At 39.3% G+C, this 25,438-nt stretch overlaps 1 protein-coding gene across 1 annotated transcript in view; it reads right to left on the bottom strand.

Annotated features, from left to right (window-relative positions):
• Nucleotides 1-762: 762 nt before the first annotated feature.
• Nucleotides 763-25,438, bottom strand: part of SLC16A12 (solute carrier family 16 member 12) — a 105,397-nt gene continuing 80,721 nt past the window's right edge. The window contains exons 4-8 of the mRNA XM_030809287.1: nucleotides 14,129-14,232; nucleotides 11,487-11,630; nucleotides 8,963-9,542; nucleotides 6,533-6,792; nucleotides 763-3,801 (exon numbers count right to left, since the gene is read on the bottom strand). Coding sequence (XP_030665147.1) covers nucleotides 3,539-3,801; nucleotides 6,533-6,792; nucleotides 8,963-9,542; nucleotides 11,487-11,630; nucleotides 14,129-14,232 — 1,351 coding nt within the window. The 3' untranslated portion in view covers nucleotides 763-3,538. The remainder of the gene's footprint in view (nucleotides 3,802-6,532; nucleotides 6,793-8,962; nucleotides 9,543-11,486; nucleotides 11,631-14,128; nucleotides 14,233-25,438) is intronic.

Below are 25,438 nucleotides of genomic sequence, written 5' to 3'. Positions count from 1 at the left end.
CTGGGACCAGGAAGGGGCGTGCCAAATAGACATTACCATTTTCATTATCACTGGCAGTGGTGAAGGCACTTCAAAAAGAACTCAACTCCTAACTGAGAAAGCCTGACTTTGGTAATGTGGAAAGCAGAGAGTGGAACTAGCTCACTTTTGGGACAAAGTATGCTCCCCAATTCACCCCCTCAACCCTAAATGCTCCCCAAAAGAAGCCTGGATCAATCGACAGCAAATTAAACCACTAAGCCTGAAAGTAGTGGTTTTGATAGATCCTCTTGGGAAAACTCTTGGAAATCTCCAATCTAGAATCTTCCTTCAATATTGATTAGAAGATTGAAGCATAATCCAAAGGATTTTATCAGTCCAAGGGAGCGTCTGTTTCCCAACAGCTTCTTGAACCCACATAATATGATCCAAGTAGGCACAGGGGAAGGACACAGGGCTTCAGCATCAGCAGCATCCCAGTTTTACAGGATTTCACACTAGAGGAGTGCAGTGGATACTGAGCTGTAGGAACTGGTGCCTCAGTTTCCACATCTACAAAACAATAATAATAGAGGATTATGGGGATTAAATTAGACAATGCATAGGAAGTGCCTGGCATAATAGCTCACACACTGGAAGAACTCAATAAAGACTTTTGGTTTTTGTAAATCATTTGATTACTTAACACATCTTAAAATGCTGACCACATCTTAGCATGATCCAGACAGGCCCACCCGCCATCCAATCCAAACCTGTTGTCCAAGGGAAAAATGTCTTTCCAAACACAGGACAATAAACTTATTTTATTTTGCTTTTGAAATAAGAAAATATTAGCATAAATATTTCATCTATTAATGAAATTACAATCTGAACAAAGAGCCCAATCATACAGTGTATCTACAAAGTTAGATAATGTCTTCTGATTTTCTACTCAGATAATTCCAAAGTAGAGCTTACAGTAGTAGAAAGAAATATTTAAGATGTAAAATTATCCCACTATAATTTTGTTCTTGATTCCACAAAATACATCATTCCCATGAATTTCTCAGTTTTGAAATAAACAGTATAGACACATGGAACATTAACACTAAAATTCTGTGTAGAAATGTAAAATAATAGACCTTAAGATGTACATTTTTCTTACTGATTTTCTAAAAATGCTGCCTCAAAAGGGAAAGTAAAATGCAAATCTATGCATGTATAAAGTCAACTCTCCCAAATGTTTTTATACAAAATCTTTAAAAGTTCTGATCACTATTCTCATTTTTCATAAATACTTATAATACTTCACAGAAATTATATTGCAGAACCATATAAACAAAATTTTGTTGTGATCATGATAAAAAATATGTATAAGAATACTTGTAACTATTCATATTTTTAGACATCTTTAGGCTTGAAAATTCAAAAAATGATATTTAGGGCAAAGTGCTATTCCAAACAGATATAACTTCATTTTAACTTTGACGTTTTACAGATACCTTCCAAATTTTTTTTTTTTTTTTTTTTTTTGAGATGGAGTCTTGCTCTGTCGCCCAGGCTGGAGTGCAGTGGCATGATTTTGGTTTACTGTAATCTCCGCCTCCTGGGTTCAAGTGACTCTCCGGCCTCAGCCTCCCAAGTAGCTGGGACTACAGGTGCCCGCCACCATGCCTGGCTAATTTTTTGCATTTTTAGTAGAGACGGAGTTTCGCGATGTTAGCCAGGATGGTCTTGACCTCCTGACCTCATGATCCGCCCGCCTCAGCCTCCCAAAGTCCTGGGATTACAGGCGTGAGCCACCATGCCCAGCCCCAAATATTTTTAAAATTGCAAATGACAAAGTCAACGGGGTTCAAAACTAAATTATTAAACTAAGTAAGGAGATAACAGATAACATTTAAATTTCTCTTTGGAAAACAACTATGAAATATTACCATTTTCTCCTGTCAAATCAAGTCAGTATTTCATTCTGAAAGCAATGTATTAACATGTGATTTTATGAAATAATCAAGGTATAGGCAAGCTCTCTTGCTGAGCATACACATTAACTCAGAATCTTCTCCTTGCTGTTTTTTTTTTCCCCAGCACTTGTGAGGCCTTGTAGGGGACAGTGGATTAAATAGTCTTCAGGGTCAAAACAGTTCCTTGACATTTGGATTTTAAACTCCTGGTAATTAAAATTGATTGCATAATTCGCCCCTATTTACAGGTGTGACATGATGTGAGATTCAGGATTATAATTCTTTGGACTTAAAATGGTTGGAAACAAGCTGGGGGATCTGGGCTTTTTCTTCCCTCCATGCCTTCCCTCTTCAATCTGAAGACTCAGAAATTATCCCAAACCATAGAAAAGTAGAGTATTTGAGAGTGAATAAACTTCTAATCCAATGAGTAGATTTCTAATTATTATCCATAAAGAGATGAAGAGCAGTAGACAGTGGAACAAGAATTAACACAGGGAGAAAGGAATCTCACCTTTAGAATATCTCTAGGATAATATTTTTCAGACAACTGACCCCCTCCAATCCTCTTTTGGGTAATGATAAAACTAAATGTCTGATCTGCAAAGAAAACTCTCACCAGAGACCTGCTGATTCAAGAATTCAGTTCCTGCCCAATTGGAATACTGCCAACATTTTTCCAATCTAACAGGAATGCGTCTGCAGTCTAAGTGAGAGCTTTTTCTCTGAAGGTAAAAAACGGGAAGTTTTGGTGTTGTTAACATTTCGGGTAAGATTGAGAGGTTGTCCTTGTGACTAAGTGTGTTCTGCTAAATTTAGAGTAAGTATTGTATGTAATGGTAACAAAGGTGAGAGCCTGGAACCCGGTCTTAGGAAAAGAGCTTTTGGTTTCCAGTGGACAATTTCAAATGGATCTTACCAGACGCCCTTTAAGATCTATTCCAACCATGGTATTCCAGGATTATTTGGATTTTCATAGTGGTGTCTACCCTTGGGCAGAGGCAAGGGCTGGCTGGAAGACTAAGAGAAAAAAAAATAAGAGTTTCTTTCTATATTAATCACCAGTTTTTGAAGAATCTCAAGTATTCTTTAACAATCCCAAGTAAAACCCTAATGAGAAACTCCACCATGAAAAAGTTATGGCATCTTCATTCTTCACCACCACACCCAAGCTGACCTCCCTTCTCTAACCAGAACAAGGTAAGCAAAGCTACATGTTAATGTTTCCATTTTCTTTCTGAGGAGGGAACATGAAGGGGCTGAGACTGGAACAAAGCTGCTGCCCAGTGTCATCTGCTTTGGTTATGCTTTGAAATTATCCCTAATTACAGCTAATTAGATCAGCTGTGTCCTTACATTTCTCATAGAGCTATGCCCATTGACCAAAAGATATGAGTTCAGCTATGAATACAAATCCCAAATGAGAAGCCTCTGGGCTAGTCCAGCTTTCTTTATTATGTGCTATTTTCCCTTATAAATATTAATATGTTAACAAAACAATAATAATAATTTCCTTGGAAGGCAATACTTCTGCCAAAATGAAGTTTCAGAAACATAAAGAATCTGGTGGCCCCACCTCTCTCAAACCTGAAGATTCTGGGGCTCAAGGCCATTGGTCATGTAAGGCTATAGCCAGGCACTGCTGTAGCCACAGGCTCCCCATGTTTCTGATCTAATTCTCTTGCCACAGAATAAGCCACTGATCCATTGGTCCATAGCTGCAGCTTAGGATCAGATTCTTTGGCAATGAACTGCAGCTGGGTTTTTCTCATCCTCTTTACAAGTCTAGCAAAGCCAAGCAACACAGAACTAAATATCATTGAAAGTCCACAGAGGAGGAATGCTGCAGTGTAGCTGCCAGTGGTATCTACCAGCCATCCTGTAACAAACAACAGCAAAATTATATTGTTGAGTTGAAAATTCAATTGCTTACCCACTCTCAAATTCTAATAATTTGTAAGGATAATAATAGATCGATAGCACCACCAATTGTAACTTTGAGACAAAAAGAGGTCACCTAAAAATATTGTGCAGCAACTGAAAAATACATTCTGTTTTCCAGGAAAACTTCTAGAGTGAATTGATTGTTGTTCTGTAAAGTGCTTGGAAGAGCATCATGTACTTAGTAGTCACAACATAAATATTAGTTATTATTAACCCCATGAAATCTGGTAAAAAGATAAAAACAGCATCATTTAAATTATTAAAGTTGGAATAATTTACCTAGGGTGTTAAGAGAACATACTTGTACAAAGTGCCAGTAGTATTCACAGCACCCATACACTATTTTGAGTAACATGACATGCTTCAAAGCAGTATTGCATCTTCAATTGGATTCAGTCATTGTACTCTATCCAGTTTGAAAATCAGAACTTTTGGCCATTTTAGAAGTTGCAAATGCAAACTAGCTTTTTTTTTTCTTTATCTCTTGTTGCAACAAATTAATCTCAATATCTACCTCAGCTCTAAATTTTGAGGAAAACCAGGCATATGATATGCAAAATAGGGGCACAATGACAGAAAACCAGTGGAATAATATTATACTTCATCAGGCAATTATTTTATAATTAACAAAGGTTTTTTAATTTCCTTCAAACTTTCCTTATCTGCCAAGAAAACCCACCAGAGAAGCATATGATTTCTTCTCTTACCTACTTCAGATCCATTAGTCAAAAATGGCATGTAGAAGTTGTTATAAGCCCCACAAAATTTCCTGAATTTAAACTGCTCTCAAATATTTTGGTTATTGTTTGATTTACTTGTGCATTTCTATAGCACCAAACAAAAAAGACTGAGTAGAGAGTTGTCATTTGAAAGGTAAATACATAAGAAAATGATACAATAAGAATTAATCCTCAAATTCCCAGTAATGAGTATCATGTCTGATTTGCCAATGAAAGCCACGAACTGAATCCTAATTTCATTTGTGTCCTGTGACCTTTGATAGAATGACACTGTTTCTAAAGGTTGGTTAGCACTAAAATAGGCTATGGAAAGAGGATGTGGGAACATTTTGGGGGCAGTTTTCAAAAATGGAGCATTAAACATAAAGATCTATATCATGGAGTTTAAACTGAACAGGATTTTTTCATCTGCACCACTCAAGCGGCCACAATTTCCCCTAGTTTTCTGTTTTTATTCCACCCCAATTGCTGGATTTGGAAATAGCCTGAAACTGTCTATTCACAATAATAGCTAATGGCAGAAACCCTGCCTTCCTCAAAAAAATTCCTGCCTTCTTTCTAGGCAAAGTTTTGGGTTATTTCTCTTTTGCCTGTCTTCAGAGACCTTGTTCACTCTCAGTTTTAATTTAGGCAGACAATAATATGGAACAGTAATTCTCAATATTTACCATGCATGAGCATCACAACAAAGCTGGTTGAAAATGTAGATTTCTGGAACTCATCCTCGACATTCAGATCATAGGTGGGAGTGTCAAGGAATCTGCATTTTTAACAAGGTCCCTAGGAGACTCTGATACAGGTGGTGTAGACCACATATTTAGGAAGGAGAAACAGCTTGTGACCTGTTTACTCCTGTCTCTCCACCATGATAAACACAATGCTAGTTACACATGAAATACATATTTGTTTAATTACTTGTTTAATGCATACAATAAATATTTGTCAAATTATTTGTTTAATCATGCTTCACTCTATAGCATTTTAGAGTTTATAAAACATTCTAGGTGCTTTGTATGATGACTCCCAAGTCTATATATAAATCAGGCCATCCATTAAAGCTGATATTTCATCTTTAAACAGCTCTATTGAGCATTTTTACCTGTATATTTCAGAAATCTCAACATATCTAAAAACCATATTCATTATTTTTCAGGCAATGCCACTTTCTCAAATTTCCTTATTTCCTCAACCACGACATAATTTTCTAAGTCATCCTTGACTTCTTTCTCCCATTCACCTCTGTATGCTAAATTCTGCTGAATTTTGTTTTGAAAACTTCCTCCTTGCCCCCAGAGCTCATCTTTATTTCTGCTGCAGCAGCCCTAGCTCAGGCCTTTATCAGCTGCCTCCTAGACTATTAGAATGGAATTTTAGCTACCTCTCTCCTAAGTTACTAGATCAATTGCTAGATCACATTTTCTAACATACATACTTTACCATATTATCCTTTTACATAAAAACTTTAATACTATCCATAGTCTCTGAAGAATACAGCCCAGTTCCTCTGTCTGGCACCCAAAACACTCCACTATGACACTGGCATTTATAATTTCAGCCTCATCACCCACTGCCCCCTGTTGGAATCCTGTTCTCCCCTGAGACTTCCCTCTGAATGTACCCTACTTATTTATACGGCCAAACAACTGCTCCATCCCCCTGCTCCCATCATTAATATGGAAAGGAATCAAGACCGTAATTTGGGACTTACTCTTTCCAGGTAGGCTAAGGTTCTTACTTGGTTGGAAGATTATAAAACAAGGATGTAGGTAGGACCATGATGGTTTTGGGGGCTCTTATAACTCTTTTCTCTTTTACTCTTCCCCAACTCTTTCGAGAGTCCTTCTCATTGACTGCATGTGGGTTTGCTGTTTTCACATCAATATGCCAAAGAGAAAAGGTGGTTGGAGTTTCTCTCTGGAAACTTACCTGCGATGGGTGGGCTCACCAAGTATGGCACTGCATGAAGGAAGTATACCACACCAAGCGCTGATGACAAAGAGGTGGTCCCCACTATCTCTGTGGTCACTACTGGGATCAAAGTCACGTAGGCACCATCAAAGTAGCCAAAGGTGCAAGAGAAAGGCACGAGCAGAGGGAGACTTTGAAGCATTGGGAGGCAGAGATAGCAGAGCCCATCCATTCCCACAGCAAAGAGGTAGCAAACATACTGGTAATTCTTCAGACACCTGTAGATTTGAAGAACAAGAATAAGTGCAGGATGTACACATTCTGTAAAAGAGCTTTAGAGCCACGGCTATGCAGCAGTAAGCATTGCAGTTATTTACAGAGGTGGCTTTCACATTGTGTGTTACCTATGCTGTCTTCCTATCTTTCTTTTTTGCAAATGTAAGAATTCTTCTCTCCAGGAAGCACGGTGTGGTAGAAAGAATATATGCTTCAAAATTAGAAAGGTAGAATATTAAAACTAGTCCTGCCACCCACTGCCTGCCTAACTCAATTTCTTTAGCTATAAAATGGAAAGGTTACTTATCTCACAGGGTTACTCTGAAAGTAGTCGTGAAATAAAATAGAAATAAAATGTAAAATGGGGTCTCCAATCTTTTGGCTTCCCTGGGCCACATTGGAAGAAGAGTTGTCTTGGGCCACACATAAAATAAACTAACACTAATGATAGCTGATGAAAAAAAGAAGGAAAGGAAAAGAAAGGAAAGGAAAGGAAAGGAAGAAAGAAAGAGAAAGAAAGAAAGAAAGAAAAGAAAGAGAGAGAGAGAAAGAAAAGAAAGAGAGAGAGAAAGAAAGAAAAGAAAGAAAGAAAGAAAGAAAGAAAGAAAGAAAGAAAGAAAGAAAGAAAGAAAGAAAGAAAGAAAGAGCGTAAATCTCAAAATGTTGTAAGAAAGTTTACAAATTTGTATTGGACCACATTCAAAGCCGTCCCAAGCCACAGGCAGCCCATGGGCCGCAGGTTGGACAAGCTTGATGTAAAGGATCAGAAGGCTAATTTTCCTAGCAGTCTACCTTATCAGATGCTTTTAGATATGTTATCCATTGGTATCTGGCACATCATAGATCATAAATACCCAGTAACCCAAGTGGTTACACAAAGGGGAAACTGTAATACAAAGACATTAAAATGATTTGCCAGAGATGATGGAGGTCTCGGACTAGGACAAAGTCTAATATATTTCAAAATTTCCCAAGTGTTATTCCCTTTAATTTTCCCGCTAACTCCAAACCCATCTATGATACCAATTATTTCAAAGAATCTGTACAATGTCAGCTCTAACAGCTATGCTTTACAAACATTTTTCTACTAACAGACTCATTTGAACCTCACAAAATAGTATAAGGTCAACAGGCAAATATTGCACTGGCTCATTTTACAGATAGAGATCATTGTGGATCTGAGGGTTAGGTGACTTTCTGTAGGTCATTAAAAATGTGGAATTAATACTAAATATCATATTCATAACACTGGAGAATGGCAGTTGGATCCTGATTAATTACGAAAAACATAATTTGTGAGAAGCTACATGATGGTATTAGCCCTGCAGGTCACATCTCAAGTGTGAATGGTTCATCATTTAGGAGAATATGAGTAGCCTGCACTCTTCAGTCCAAACAGATGAGCATTTGCTGAAGAAATTACTTGGTAGATTTCTTATAACTTTGGTTTCTAAGCCTACAATTACAGGGAAATTACTTGCAATTTGCATTGTCAAACATGAATATGTGGCTACAGATAATGTGTTATCATTGCACCTGGCCCTCCTGCCTGAACTGAATTCTGCTCCTTTTTCCATTGCCAGTCAGGAGTGGTTCAAAAGAAACTAACACCACCACACCCAGCCTGAAGTTGTCTTACTTGAGGACTGACTTGTCTTGGGATGGAATTAAATGAACCACCAGAACTTGTAGTTACCCTAGGCTTCTGCAATTTAGACATATCTGGCACATGACAACTTTTTGTACTACCTGTGAACTAAGAATGGTTTTTCCGTTTAAAAATGGTTGGAAAAAATCAAAAGAACAATATTTTGTGACACATGAAAATTATAAGAGAAATTCACATTTCAGTGTTCATAAAATCTTATTGGAACATAGCCACTCTCTTTTGTTTACATATTGTCTGTGGCTGTTTTGTACTATAATAGCAGAGTTGGGTAGTTACGATGAAGAACACTTGGCCTACAAAGCCAAAAATGTTTACTATCTGTTCCTTTACAGAAAAATTTGCCAACCTCTGATCTAGAAGTACCAGCAAGGGAGATGCCTTCAGATACTGCAGACTTGTTAACATTATTCAGACCTAGGTATTCCACAGGGTAAGGGGCTGAGGAGAAACTCAAGGCTTAAAGTCCCCTGGTGGGGAACCAATTGTGGTTTCATGAATTTTACCTTCTGTCGGTCAGCCATCCAAATGTGATATTGCCAATAATGTCAATCACTCCAAGTATGGACATAAGAAAAGCAGCTTGCTGATGACTCACTCCAACACTCAAAGCATAAGGCACCAAGTACACAAAGAGAGGGCTGCAGCCATAAGCCATAAACAGAACGGAGACGGCTAACACAACAAAGTCTGACATCAGTAAAAAACTGTACTCTTGCTGCAAACAGCAACAGAGGCAAGTCTGTGCCCATTCTTTGGTCGAAGATGAATAAGGAGATACCCGCTTAATGTCTTCTTTCTGAGTTCTACAGACATGGTTCTGCTCTGGAGTTGTGTGGTCCTCTTTAAGAGTAATTGGCCTCATCAAGGCACCACATACACAGAGATTCAAGACAAAGCCCCCAAGAATGAGTAAGGCTCCCCGCCAGGAAAACTGTTCAATAAGGAGCTGAACCACAGGAGCCAGGATGAAGGTGCCAATGCCACTTCCTGACATGGCAATACCATAAGCAAGGGCTTTCCGTCTGTTGAAGTACTTGCCAACCATGGCAATAGCTGGAGAGTAACAAAGTGCAAATCCAAGACCTGAGGATAAAGAGAACTCTATGAGTGCTGATGTACCATAAACAGACAACGATATCTCAGAATACAGTGACTTACATTAAAGAGAATCTGACCTCTCATCAAACCCTTTTAAAGCTGCTTTTTACACCAAGCTTAAAATGAGTCTCCCCTCACCAGTCATTCACAATTTGGAAATGTAGAATATATATGACTTTCTTCTTAGGGAGAACACCCTTAAGGAAATATGACTTCATAAACAAAATTAAATGAAGAACATAAAAATCATTACACAAACTAAATTGGAATTCACTAGAAAATCTGGATAATGCCAACCAAAGAAACTTATCACTTCCTCCATTTTTTAACTTAAATAATCCAGACAATTCCCTAAACTCTTCACTGCCTATGAAGACACAACACTGACAATCTGTACCACTCTGGAATTTGGATTCAAATAGCATAAACAACTATGAAAATTCCAGGGTAATTTTACATAGTTGGGAAACATCACGCCAATTTTATATGTGAACATAGCAATGTATATTTTCATATATGTGAAAATATCTCTTAAGGTCAGCAGACAAATGTTGACACTCTAGAAAGCTTTTTAGAGACCTTCAACTTTTGGGCTGGGTGCAGTGGCTCATGTCTGTAATCCTAGCACTTTGGGATGCCGAGGCAGGCAGATCACTTGAGCTCAGAAGTTTGAGACTAGCCTAGGCAATATGGCAAAACCCCATCTCTGCAAAAAAATACAAAAAATAGCCAGGTGTGGTGGCATGCGCCTGTAGTCTCAGCTACTCAGGAGGCTGAAGGGGGAGGATGGCTTGAGCCCAGGAGACAGAGGTTGCAGCTGAGATTGCGCCACTGCATTCCAGCCTGAGGACAGAGCCAGATAGACCCTGTCTCAAAAAAAAAAAAAAAAAGATCAACTTCCATTACTTTCTAAGTTAAGAAAATCTGAGGGGCTTTGAGCCTGGATTTTATGGCAACTAGAATGTCAGAGGAGGAAAAAGAGAACCACCTTCAGAAGCTCCTGCTTCCATCTGCAGTGAAGGGTAGCCAGCAACTACAACTACAACTACAGCAATTACAGCCAGCCAGAGTTGCCTGGACTGAGGGGTTTCTGGATGTGGGACTTTCAGTGTTAAAACCAGGACAGTGCCTGGTAAACTGGGATCCATTGGTCACCATAGCAGCAGTCAGGCTCTTTGGGTTACTAGGGGTGGATGTACCTTCTTTAGCTAACACAGCCAAATTTATAGCCTCACTATGAGGTTATGTCTTTTATTGACCTTATTCATGCCACACCAATGGCACAATGCGCAGACAGGAGTTGGCGCTACTCTCCACACCCCTTTGAGTGATGGGCAAACTCCTACTGCAGTCGCACAATCCTATGCAGTCTCTGTAAGTGTGATTTATTGAATGTACATGTTGCTTTTTTCCCATGGGATTTATTATAATTTGCTAAAGTGATACTTCCACAGCATTGAGAAAGAATGTGTAATATAAGAATATTCACAATAAAGGGCTTTTTTAAAATTAGAAACTCCCATTTATTGGACAGAAATATTCATTATAAAGCAGGAGCAACTCAGATTGACCATCAATAGTATTTTAATGTCTTGGCAACGGTTGGAAGAATGACCATTGCTGAAAATTCATGTTGCCCTGGGTAATATCTTGTTTCTTCTGAGTACAGAATCTCAGTCATACACTAATTCCAAAGAGAAAGCTGCAGTTGCTTTTACCATCTGGTTGAATTACAGTGGAGATGCATTTTCATTAGGGTAATGTAATCTCATTTCCAGCTCTGTTTAACTGCTAGGTAGGTAGACATAAGCTAGGTCAACTAAATTATGCATCTAACAAAATGAATATTTTATGAATTACTTCTCTGTTGATGTGCTTGGAAACCCCTGGATGGAGTGGGGTGAGACAGGTGGTACAAAGTGCCCTTACCTGTAAGAACTCCCAGAGTGAGGTAGAGATGCTTCAGACTCGTGGCAAATGAGCTCAGGATGAGTCCAGTAGATGCAAGCAAGCCACCCAGCATGATTCCCACTTGACAGGATAAATGGTTACTGACAACACTCCCAAGTGGAGCTTCAAAAACAATAAGAAATAGGTTCAACAGAAAGGCCTTGAGGGCACTGTGAAAGGCTGTGATGTGGCACTGACAGAGCAGAGAACCTTTAAAGCATTGAGCCCACCCTATTAATTCTGCAGCTTTGGAAACTGAGGCCCAGAGAAAGGAAGTGATTGTCCATGGTCCCACAGACAATAAGCAGCAGGGTTGGAATAGAACTCAAGTCTCCTGACCTGCATTTCAGGGCTCATTCCTCTTTATTCTATTATAGTCATAATGGCAGGATGGTAGGGTGTTTTTTAAACAGTGGATCAACTTTCTCTAAATTACATGTCATTTGCACAGGGATGCTTACTATAGTGTTGATCATATATCATTAGCAATAATGGTGACAGTTAATTGCTGGAGAAAGAAAGTGGATAACACCATGTGACCAGCAGTGTTATGCCGTAAAAGACCAGAGAGAGAGATCATAGACAAATTCCACAATCTGGCCCAGTTTTCAGGCTTCAGCACATCCTGTGGTTGAGATATCAAAGCCCAGAAAATCTAAGAAAAATGCTCCATGCCCATAGTGACATTCTGGTTGGTCTCACTCAATTTGTGGCTTACCAGTGTATCAGAATTACGTTGACCTCAAGGCTCATAGAATATTAAGTAAAGCCAGAGACCAAAAAGGAACTGAAGTTCAGGGGTATATGGCATGGCCCAAGGTCACCAACAAGAGCACCTAACACTGAGTGTGAGGTTATTTCACGCCCTTACTCTTTGGGTCTCTCAGACTAATGGCAGGAGTGATGGGTGAGGAAGGCATGTGAATTTCCTTCTAAGGAAAAATTCACGCTGACATCAGTAACTCTTAGTAGAAAGATCAGAAGAGCTGATTTTCTAAGGTGTCTGAAGAGTATGGAGTATGATCATTTTTGTATCGATCAGACTGAAATTGGGGGTCAGTTCAACTGTTAACTTGTCTGTTCATCACAGAGCAGATCTGTTCCCAGTGGGTGTCCCACATGTGATTCTGCAGACTCTCATCCGTACTCTGAACTTTAATGTTCTAATATTATGTTGCAAGGTGAGCAGGTGGGTATATGGTAATTGTGTACAACAGGCCCCTTGGTCTGGCATAGAATTTAAATATGTTGCTTCTGACATAACCCTACTCAAAGCTTCACACAGTCATTGTGACCATATTGGTCACCTAAGGTCATTTCCTCCTATTTGGGGGATTATGAATATTCTCCAAAAGATAGAAATGAGGGAAATCAGTCACCTTTATCCTCTGAGAAGACAAACATGGCTTCTTTGGCATGCTGATGCAAATGCTGTGACTAATAATGTGACCCCGAAAATCAAGTGGTTTTAAAAAAAAAAGACAGGCTCTAAAACTCAAATATATGATTTTTTGATCCCTTAAGACCTTCTTATTAGTTGAAAGAGTTGATTTAGCCTTCGCATGAAACCTGCTTTTAGTCTTAGAACTGCTCTCAACTTCCTCCCAACCAAGCAAATATTATATATTTCAGTACAATTTAACTGATTCATGAGTATATGTATTTTTTCCCAAAAAGAAATATGAGTCAGTACCTAGAATGGAATAAAATGGTTATTATGAGTTACTGAATACAGGTATTATTTCCCTTTTGCCACTAAGACATGGCTTGAAGAGATGAAAATTTCCTAAAATACTCAGAACTCATTGAAATGAACAGATTAAGTGGGTCTAAGCTACAAACAATTTGATTTAATCTTAGAAACTCTCTAAGACATCAATTTAATAATGTGACTTTGAAATTTATTTTAAACAAATTCCAGGTTTGTCCTCTACTACAGATGGAATGTTAATTCCATACATTTCTAGAACACCCTACATACCTTATATAACACTTCTGGAGTTTCTTGAATGAAATTACACCCATAATGAACATGTTTATCTCATGACGACATAATCCTATCCTTCCCCAATACTTCTCTAAGCATGAAGATTTATACACGAAAAAGATGAAATCCATGAGCCAAATGTCAAGCCCTTAGGAAAGGAACAGAATGCAATCCAAGACTTGAGATGTGATACAACACTGTTGGCACTTATGACTATATAAAAATGGCTCATGGTACTATCGATAACTATTTACATAACTGGAGAATGAGAAGGCCATAGCATTTGGAAGAGAGAAGCCAAGCATATACTGTAAATTGCTTCCAAAATCAGGACAGGTTCTAGAATGCTCAGCATCCTATCTCTATATGGAAGAACCAAATCTTATGTGTTCTTTTGAGTGTATTATCTAACTGTTCTACCTGACATCGGCCAAGACCATTAATTACAAGAGCAACTCTGGTTGGCTTTGGCCTGAAGATAGGATTGATCTTTTCTTTATATTATATAGTCCTAGCCAGTTTTTAATGTAGCCCTTCTACTTAGGAAAACTAGTAATCAAAGTCAGTGGAACATCATTGTCATATACAGTTCAAGAGTGGCCAGTAATTCCCTATCCTAGTAAGTGATACTCACCACAGAGCATGGTCACACAATCTACAATGGAATGGATCCATGCTGTTTGTGCATAATCCTGAGTGAAGTATGTCTGGAACTCCACAAAAAAAATTGAGATACATCTGAAAAATACAATGCAGGCATTTTATACAAAAAATGAATGAGCATGCATTTGAGCCAGAACTTAAAAAGTTTGGTTCAATTAGCTGCTCCTGTCTCCAAGGGTTTTAATTGCTAGACCATAATAAGTGGGAAATCAGAAGCTGACCATTTGGGCCACGCTGGATAATAAGAAGAACAAGTGTTCAACCACCACAGGGGCTACTAAAGCCAAGTAGATGTGAAGACCACTGCTCTAAGGAAGGTTTTATGGAAACAAAAGCAGGTCAAGAACATGGATTCTTATTTACTTTTGTATTTTGCTAACTTCTTCTGAGAGGTTATTATACAAATTAAGACTTGACAATAAAGAATTATATATCACCAGCAATGTCACCTCTAGGATTTATATAAAGGAAATAATCAGGTGATATTGATGATAGATAGATAGATAGATAGATAAAGGGATATATTCTGGAGAACTAGTTTAGTCTATAAAACTATATATATATGTATATAAAAGGATATATTCTGAGGGATATAATAATAATAGATATATAAGAGGATATATTCCGGAGAATAGCCAAATATCATAACCAATGTAACTGCTCATCAATAAAGGACTGGCTAAATAAATTATGGCATATCAATAAAATAAAATAGTAAGTCTTAAAAATGATGATGTTGATCTGTATATATTGATTTGGAAATAAATTTGCAATATAATGTTAAGTAAAAAATAAGTTAGTTACCAAACAGTTCATATAGTAAGAACTTATTTTTGTAAAACCAGTTTATGTAAATAGAAAATTTCCTGGATGGCCAAATAGGAATAGCTCTGGTCTGCAGCTCCCAGCGTGATTGATGCAGAAGACGGGTGATTCCTGCATTTCCAACTGAGGTACCTGGTTCATGTCACTGGGACTGGTTGGACAGTGGGTGCAGCCTATGGAGGGTGAGCCAAAGCAGGGTGGGGGGCATTGCCGCACCCAGGAGGAAGCACAAGGGGTCAGGGGATTTCCCTTTCCTAGCCAAGGGAAGCTGTGACAGACCATACTGGGAAAATTGGTACACTGCCACCTAAATACTGTGCTTTTCCAATGGTCTTAGCAAACAGCACACCAGGAGATTATATCCCACGCCTAGCTCAGCAGGTCCTATGCCCACGGAGCCTCGCTCACTGCTAGCGCAGCAGTCTGAGATCAAACGGCAAGGCGACAGCCTGGCTGGGGGAGGGGCGTCTGCCATTGCTGAGGCTTGAGTAGGTAAACAAAGTGGCCAGAAAGCTCGAACTGGGTGGAGCCCACCGCAGCTCAACCAGACTCCACCTCTGGGGGCAGGGCATAGCTGAACAAAAGGGAGCAGAAACTTCTGCAGACTTAAATGTCCCTGTCTGACAGCACTGAAGAGAGCAGTGGTTCTCCCAGCACAGTGTTTGAGCTCTGAGAACGGACAGACTGCCTCTTCAAGTGGGTCCCTGACCCCTGTGTAGCCTAACTGGGAGACACCTCCCAGTAGGGGCCAACTGACACCTCATACAGCCAGGTGCCCCTCTCAGATGAAGCTTCCAGAGGAAGGATCAGGCAGCAATTTTGCTATTCTGCAATATTTGCTGTTCTGCAGCCTCTGCTGGTGATACCAGGCAAACAGGGTCTGGAGTGGACCTCCAGCAAACTCCAACAGACCTGCAGCTGAGGGACCTGGCTGTTAGAAGGAAAACTAACAAACAGAAAGGAATAGCATCAACATCAACAAAAAGGACATCCATACCAAAACCCCATCAACATCAAAGACCAAAGGTAGATAAAACCACAAAGATGAGGAGAAACCAGAGCAGAAAAGCTGAAAATTCTAAAAACCAGAGCATTTCTTCTCCTCCAAAGGATCGCAGCTCCCCACCAGCGACGGAACAAAGCTCGACGGAGAATGACTTTGACAAGTTGACAGAAGTAGGCTTCAGAAGGTCGGTAATAACAAACTTCTCCGAGCTAAAGGAGGATGTTCGAACCCATTGCAAGGAAGCTAAAAACCCTGAAAAACGATTAGACGAATGGCTAATTAGAATAAACAGAGCATAGAGAAGACCTTACATGACCTGATGGAGCTGAAAACCATGGCAGGAGAACTACGTGATGTATACACAAGCTTCAGTAGCCGATTTGATCAAGTGGAAGAAAGAGTATCAGTGATTGAAGATCAAATTAATGAAATGAAACGAGAAGAGAAGTTTAGAGAAAAAAGAGTAAAAAAAAATGAACAAAGCCTCCAAGAAATATGGGACTATGTGAAAAGACCAAATCTACATTTGACTGGTGTCCCTCAAAGTGATGGGGAGAATGGAACCAAGCTGGAAAACACTCTTCAGGATATTATCCAGGAGAACTTTCCCAACCTAGTGAGGCAGGCCAATATTCAAATTCAGGAAATACAGAGAACACCACAAAGATACTCCTCGAGAAGAGCAACTCCAAGACACATAATTGTCAGATTCACCAAGGTTGAAATAAAGGAAAAAATGTTAAGGGCAGCCAGAGAGAAAGGTCGGGTTACCCACAAAGGGAAGCCCATCAGACTAACAGCAGATCTCTTGGCAGAAACCCTGCAAGCCAGAAGAGAGTGGGGGCCAATATTCAACATTCTTAAAGAAAAGAATTTTCAACCCAGAATTTCATATCCAGCCAAACTAAGCTTCATAAGTGAAGGAGAAATAAAATCTTTCACAGACAAGCAAATGCTGAGAGATTTTGTCACCACCAAGCCTGCCTTACAAGAGCTCCTGAAGGAAGCACTAAGTGTGGAAAGGAACAATCTGTACCAGCCACTGCAAAAACATGCCAAATTGTAAAGACCATCGACACAAGGAAGAAACTGCATCAACTAATGGGCAAAATAACCAGCTAACATCATAATGACAGGATCAAATTCACATATAACAATATTAACCTTAAATGTAAATGGGCTAAATGCCCCAATTAAAAGACATAGACTGGCCAGTTGGATAAAGAGTCAAGAGCCATCAATGTGCTGTATTCAGGAGACCCATCTCATGTGCAGAGACACACATAGGCTCAAAATAAAGGGATAGCGGAAGATCTACCAAGCAAATGGAAAGCAAAAAAAAGCAGGGGTTGCAATCCTAGTCTCTGATAAAACAGACTTTAAAGCAACAAAGATCAAAAGAGAAAAAGGAGGCCATTACATAATGGTAAAGGGATCAATTCAACAAGAAGAGCTAACTATCCTAAATATATATATGCATCCAATACAGGAGCACCAAGATTCATAAAGCAAGTCCTTAGAGACCTACAGAGAGACTTAGACTCCCACACAATAATAATGGGAGACTAATGCCCCACTGTCAATATGAGATGGATCAACGAGACAGAAGGTTAACAAGGATATCCAGGACTTGAACTCAGCTCTGCACCAAGCAGACCTAATAGACATCTACAGAACTCTCCACCCCAAATCAACAGAATATACATTCTTCTCAGCACCACATCGCACTTATTCCAAAATTCACCACACAGTTGAAAGTAAAACACTCCTCAGCAAATGTAAAAGGACAGAAATCACAATAAACTGTCTCTCAGACCACAGTGCAATCAAATTAGAACTCAGGATTAAGAAACTCACTCAAAACCACTCAACTACATGGAAACTGAACAACCTGCTCCTGAATGACTACTGGGTAAATAATAAAATGAAGGCAGAAATAATGATGTTCTTTGAAATCAATGAGAACAAAGACACAACATACCAGAACGTCTGGGACACATTTCAAGCAGTGTGTAGAGGGAAATTTATAGCACTAAATGCCCACAAGAGAAAGCAGGAGAGATTTAAAATTGACACCGTAACATCACAATTAAAAGAACTAGAGAAGCAAAAGCAAAAAAATTCAAAAGCTTGCAGAAGGCAAGAAACAACTAAAATCAGAGCAGAACTGAAGGAGACAGAGACAAGAAAACCCCTTCCAAAAAAATCAATGAATCCAGGAGCTGGTTTTTTGAAAAGCTCAACAAATAGATAGACTGCTAGCAAGACTAATAAAGAAGAAAAGAGAGAAGAATAAGATAGACGTGATAAAAAAATGACAAAGAGGAAATCACCACCAATCCCACAGAAATACAAACTACCGTCAGAGAATACTATAAACACCTCTATGCAAATAAACTGGAAAATCTAGAAGAAATGGATACATTCGTGGACACATATTCCCAAGACTAAACCAGGAAGAAGTTGAATCCCTGAATAGACCAATAACAGGCTCTGAAATTGAGGCAATAATTAATAGCCTACCAACCAACAAAAGTCCAATACCAGACGGATTCACAGCCAAATTCTATCAGAGGTGCAAAGAGGAGCTGGTACCATTCCTTCTGAAACTATTCCAATCAGGAGAAAAACAGGGAACCCTCCCTAACTCATTTTATGAGGTGAGCATCATTCAGATATCAAAGTCTGGCAGAAACACACCCACACAAAAAGGGAATTTTAGACCAATATCCCTGATGAACATTGACGCAAAAATCCTCAATAAAATACTGGCAAACCGAACCCAGCAGCACATCAAAACACTTATCCACCAAGATCAAGTTGGCTTCATATCTGGGATGTAAGGCTGGTTCAACATATGCAAATCAATAAATGTAATCCATCACATAAACAGAACCCAAGACAAAAACCACATGATTATCTCAATAGATGCAGAAAAGGCCTTTGACAAAATTCAACAGCCCTTCATGCTAAAAACTCTCAATAAACTACGTATTGATGGAACGTATTTCAAAATAATAAGAGCTATTTATGATAAACCCACAGCCAATATCATTCTGAATGGGCAAAAACTGGAAGCATTCCCTTTGAAAACTGGCACAAGACAGGGATGCCCTCTCTCACCACTCCTATTCAACATAGCGTTGGAAGTTCTGGCCAGGGCAATCAGGCAAGAGAAAGAAATAAAGATTATTCAATTAGGAAAAGAGGAAGTCAAATTGTCCCTGTTTGCAGATGACATGATTGTATATTTAGAAAACCCCATCATCTCAGCCCAAAAGCTCCTTAAGCTGATAAGCAACTTCAGCAAAGTCTCAGGATACAAAATCAATGTACAAAAATCACAAGCATTCCTATATACTAATAACAGACAAACAGCCAAATTATGAGTGAACTCCCATTCACAACTGCTACAAAGAGAATAAAATACCTAGGAATCCAACTTACAAGGGATGTGAAGGACCTCTTCAAGGAGAACTATAAACCACTGCTCAACGAAATAAAAGAGGACACAAACAAATGGAAGAATATTCCATGCTGACAAAAATAACAAATGGAGAAAGGATTCTCTATTTAATAAATGGTACTGGGAAAACTGGCTAGCCATATGTAGAAGGCTGAAACTGGATCCCTTCCTTATACCTTATACAAAAATTAATTCAGGATAGATTAAAGACTTAAATGTTAGACCTAAAACCAGAAAAACCCTAGAAGAAAGCCTAGGCAATACCATTCAGGACATAGCATGGGCAAGGACTTCATGACTAAAACACCAAAAGCAATGGCAACAAAAGCCAAAATAGACAAATGGGATCTAATTAAATTAAAGAGCTTCTGCACAGCAAAAGAAACTACCATTAGAGTGAACTGCCCTGCAGAATGTGAGAAAATTTTTGCAATCCACTCGTCTGACAAAGGGCTAATATCCAGAATCTACAAAGAACTTAAACAAATTTACAAGAAAAAAATTAAACAACCCCATCAAAAAGGTAGCAAAGGATATGAACAGACACTTCTCAAAAGAAGACATATATGCAGCCAACAGACACATGAAAAAATGCTCATCATCACTGGCTGTCAGAGAAATGCAAATCAAAACCACAATGAGAAACCATCTCACACCAGTTAGAATGGCCATCATTAAAAAGTCAGGAAACAACAGGTGCTGGAGAGGATGTGGAGAAATAGGAACGCTTTTACACTGTTGGTGGGAGTGTAAACTAGTTCAAGCATTGTGGAAGACAGTGTGGTGATTCCTCAAGGATCTTGAACTAGAAATACCATTTGACCCAGCGATCCTGTTACTGGGTATGTACCCAAAGGATTATAAATGATGATACTATAAAGACATATGCACACATATGTTTAATGTGGCACTATTCACAATACGAAAGACTTGGAACCAACCCAAATGTCCATCAATGATAGACTGGATCAAGAAAATGTGGCACATATACACCATGGAATACTATGCAGCCATAAAAAAGGATGAGTTCATGTCGTTTGTAGGGACATGGATGAAGCTGGAAACCATCATTCTGAGCAAACTATCACAAAGATAAAAAACCAAACACCGCATGTTCTCACTCATAAGTGGAAATTGAACAATGAGAACACTTCGACACAGGGCAGGGAACATCACACACTGGGGCCTGTCGTGGGGTGGGGGGATGGGGGAGGGATAACATTAGGAGAAATACCTAATGTAAATGATGAGTTAATGGGTGTAGCAAACCAACATGGCACATGTATACATATGCAACAAACCTGCACGTTGTGCACATGTACCCTACAACTTAAAGTGTAATTAAAAAAAGAAAATTTCCTGAAAACATATACACTAAAATGTACCTAATCATTATATGTAAATGGTGAGATTAGAAATAATTATTTAATCTTTATACAGCATTTTCAATTACTTTACAATAAACATGATTTCTTATGTAACCAGAAATGTGTATATATGTGTGTGTATGTGCAGAGAAAGAGAAAGAAATATTTATATTGAAAAATAGTTAATTACTTAGAGAAAGACATGTGAACCAGAAGCAATAGTTTGCATCACTGTGCAACTTGGAAGAGCCTTATATGGATTAGCATGGCGTCCTCATTCAGGCAGGAAGCTTTTATAGCCCGGTGATAACAGGGGAAGAAATCAGGACTGTGGCTTGGGGATGAGATAAGAGGTTACTAATCTCTTTGGAGCTAAATTCCAATTAATTGTGCTTTAACAATCCACAGTAACCTGTTATGTTCACTCTGCCTCTCCTCCCCAGTTGCTGCTGGGTGTGAAAGTAGGTGGTGAAGAGCTTGGAGAAGAAGGGAGAGAACCAGGTATAAACAAGACTGCCATGTTAGGCAGGGCCAGCTTCATGGGCGTGCAGTCTACGCAGTCACATAGAGCCTGGCACTTAGAAGCATGAAACTTGATTTAATGTTTGGCTGTCTGTCACTGACTGAACTTTTTTTTTTTTTGAAATGGAGTTTCACTCTTGTGCCCAGGCTGGAGTGCAAAATGACACAATCTCAGGTCACTGCAACCTCCGCCTTCCAGGTTCAAGTGATTCTCCTGTCTCAGCCTCCCGAGTAGCTGGGATTACAGGCGCGTGCCACCACGCCCGGCTAATTTTTGTATTTTTAGTGGAGACGGGGTTTCATCATATTGGTCAGGTTGGTCTCGAACTCCTGACCTCAGGTGATCCACCCACCTCGGCCTCCCAAAGTGCTGGGATTACAAGCTTAATAATTTTGTATTTGAATTTGTGTTTCATAAGTGCAGTGCAATGGAACAATGGAGACTTCATGTGAGCAGAGGAGATACATGCAATATGTGTTTCTGCAGTTCTGTGATGCACCATTCACACACAGTGTTAGAGATGTCCCATAAGCACAGTGTTCTGCTAGGCCCACGATTCGAGAGAGTTCAGTTAAGACTCAAAGCCAGTATGAAGTAAGTGTGTTACATCTACAACTTAGCAGGCCTGGGGATAGGAAAAGAAGGGTCTACCAGCCCCAAGAGGCTATGTTTTCCTTTTGAACCAAAACCTGCTTCAAATGCAGAAAGAAGGCAGTGGTGTTATAAGAATCACAAAGGACCAAGGATTTCTATCATATCCTTTTTCATTCATATCACTTCCTTGTATTAGCGAACCACTAATGTTGAGGGTGATGGCATAGAAGGAAACAGAAAGATCAGCCAACCCATATTTCCATTCCCTTTCAGTCCTTCCTTAGTCGTCAATAAGCTGAAGGTAGGAGAATGTCGATAGGATGTGCAAGTTTCAGGAAGTCAAATAAAAACAGTTGAGTTAGTTTTGTGCAGGGTTTCTACTGTTCTGATGGAAAATGAAATATGTATGTATGTATGAGCTACAAAGTAAGAGTTGTGTGACTTCAGTGATTCCATATATGAGTTCAAGACTCATATTTGCATTTAAAGCTGACATTGCAAAACATAAAGATGTGTAGTCAATTCATTCTAATTATTTCACACTCTCATTTTCTTTACTTAGAATAACACTAAATAGCAAATTTAAACATCATGAAAAATTTAAAGAGACCACTGAAGAAAGGAAAAAGCTTTCTATTTTAGTACATTTAACAGCATTTCCCCCTGCTTTTTGAGCAAGGGGCCCTGTATTTTCATTTTGCACTGGTCCCCATAATTTTGTTGTTGATCCTTGTGGTAGGAAAGAGAAAATGGACCAATGTGGTGAGCTAAATTCTAAGTCCCAGCAGAAGGTGGGATGAAGTTTGGCATGCGGGGCATACAGTAAGGATCAACACTTGTAGAAGGAAAGGGAAGGATGCAGGATTATGCAGAGGTCGAACTGCAATGCAGGCCTAACAAATTCTCAGTCAATCCCAAATGAAATGGTTCAGCCCTAATGCGCATCCTCAATCAGCCATTGGCGGTGGGTGCCCCCTCTATGCCCAAGGGTCTGCTCTTGGGAGAGGCAGCTTTCTGCAGGTGAGGGGGACCTAAGAACTGACAGCTGCAGGCTCTGCTGACTGTACACCCTGCAGCTAAGGCCAAACGAGTGGCACATCTCTGTGTTCACCACAGTCCCATTCTTGCATGCCACACTGAATGCTATATGTAATTCTCTGTCAAAGGGTATAAACAGTGGTCCTTCTCTATCCAATGATTTAAGAAACCAGATAAGCTGCAGCAGATCTGATGCTAGATTAATAATTATATTGGAACTTGGAGTATTAAACAGTCACACCCAATGACAGAGAGAATGGTAACATAAACTGCCTGGCATTGATTAACTGCAACAGTCAAACTAGCTTTAATTCAGTGCAAACAATAACGAAAACCTTATGATGTTTCTTAACATTCTAAAAATTGCTAGTCTAATACTAAAAAGTTTATTATTTTCTCCTAACCACTAGGACTTCAATTTAAGTGAATAATGATTTCTTGGATTTACCCTCATTATAAACTGCAGACAAGTACCACATAATGACATTTTGATCAACAATAGACTACATATACAATGGTGACTTCATAAGATTATAATATCAGATTTTTACTGTACCTTTTCTATGTTTATATACACAAGCACTTACCATTGTGTCACAATTGCCTACAGTATTCAGTATCATACAGTAACATGCTGTACAGGTTTGTAGCTTAGGAGCAATAGGTTATACGATATAGCCTAGGTGTGCAGTACGCGCTACTTTCTAGGCTTGTGTGAGTACACTCTGTGATGTTCACACAACAATGAAATTGCTTAATGATATATTTCTCAGAACACGTCCCCGTCATTAAGCAACACATGACTGTAGTCTAGTTATCCTTACCCCAGGGCTTCTCAGTGGAAGCACTATTGACATTTTGGGCCAGATAATTATTTGTTGTAGGGGGCTTTCTTGCACATTGTAGGTTTAGCAGCATCCCTGGCTTCTACATAAAATGTCTCCAAACATTGCTAAATGTACCCTGGAGACCAAAATCAGTCTGCCTGAGAACGACTGATCTACTCAATTGCCAAGTTCTACTTATTCTCTCTCTTTCTCTCTCTTTTTTTTTTTTTTTTTTTTTTTTTACTTTTATTGCCTGCCTCCCTCCCTCCCTTCCTTCGTTTGTCTCAGCTCTGTTGCCCAGGCTGGAGTGCAGTGTGTGTGCAGTGGTGTGATCACTGCAGCCTTGACCTCCCGGGCTCAAGCGATTCGCCTACCCCCTACCTCAGACTCTCCAATAGCTGGAACCACAGGAGTGCGCCACCATGCCCAGCTAGAGACAAGGTCTTCCTATGTTACCCAGGCTGGTCTCTAACTCTTGGGCACAAGTAATCCTCTCGTCTCAGCCTCCCAAAGTGCTGGGATTATAGGCATAAGTCACTATCTCATACATATCCTTCAAATTCCTCAACATATTAATATCTCTATCCCCCTTACCATTCATCATTCACACCAGCACCTTTCTCTGGTACTGCAGCCAAAACCCTCCTAATCTTCCTGAATTCATACCAGGCTACCTTCAGTACATTCTACACTCAATGTTCTAGAACACAAATCAGATCCTAATGCTTCATACTTTTTAACCTGACTTAGGAAATTGCATGAGCTAGCGCTTCTTAGTGTGCCTCTTTTCTGTGCACCTGTCGGGTTCTTCACTTCAGCAATACTGAACTTCTGCCTGCCTCTTTCAACACATCACCCATGCTTCTTTTTTTTTATATATATATCTTTGAGCCTTAACTTTTTTTTTCATTTCTAGCATGCTCTCCCAACCTCCCACATTCTTTAGTCTCAAGATAACCTTCCTCCAGGAAGGTTTCCCTGACCACTCAAGTCTCTCTTGATTCCACTCTTATGTGTTTCAACTACATGCTGGACATTTATCACACTGTGTGGCAATTCCCTTTGCATTTGTTTATATTCTTCACTAGACTGTTACCCTGTGACAGCAAAGACCATGTCTGTCTTATCTCACACTGAATCCCAAATATCTAGTATAGTACCTGTCATATACTTGGTGTTCATAAAACACTTTTCAAGGGAAGCAAGCCAAAGGAAAGGAGGAAGGATTAAAGTTGGTAGAGGAAGTGACTAGAAGACAAGGAAGTGAAAATGATTGAGTAGCAACTTCAAGAACTGTGAATGAGAAAGGGAAGAAGGAGGAAGACTGGATGGTAGCTATATAGGAACATATGGCTAGGTGAGGTAAAGTAGGGATGTGAAGAAAATGAGTGTTACAAGCTGAGAAAACAAATCCACAAGAGGGAGATGCAGAAGCTGGAGATGTAAGAGGATCACATGATGTCTAAGAGAAAAGAGCCCCCAGATGATGATATTTTCAAATTATAAATAATAATATCTTTTTTTCACTAAACTGTTTTGGGGAACTTAGTAGTGTAACCATGTCTGTCCCTTGTCACTTTTTTAAAAAGTTACTTTGATTTCTGCTTGCTGATTTTCTTAGATGACTTAATCAGA

This window comes from Nomascus leucogenys, chromosome 3, assembly GCF_006542625.1.
Source record: "Nomascus leucogenys isolate Asia chromosome 3, Asia_NLE_v1, whole genome shotgun sequence".
Lineage (NCBI taxonomy): Eukaryota > Metazoa > Chordata > Mammalia > Primates > Hylobatidae > Nomascus > Nomascus leucogenys.
The sequence above is the reverse complement of the archived record's forward strand: the minus strand, read 5'-3'. Positions and strand labels throughout refer to the sequence as shown.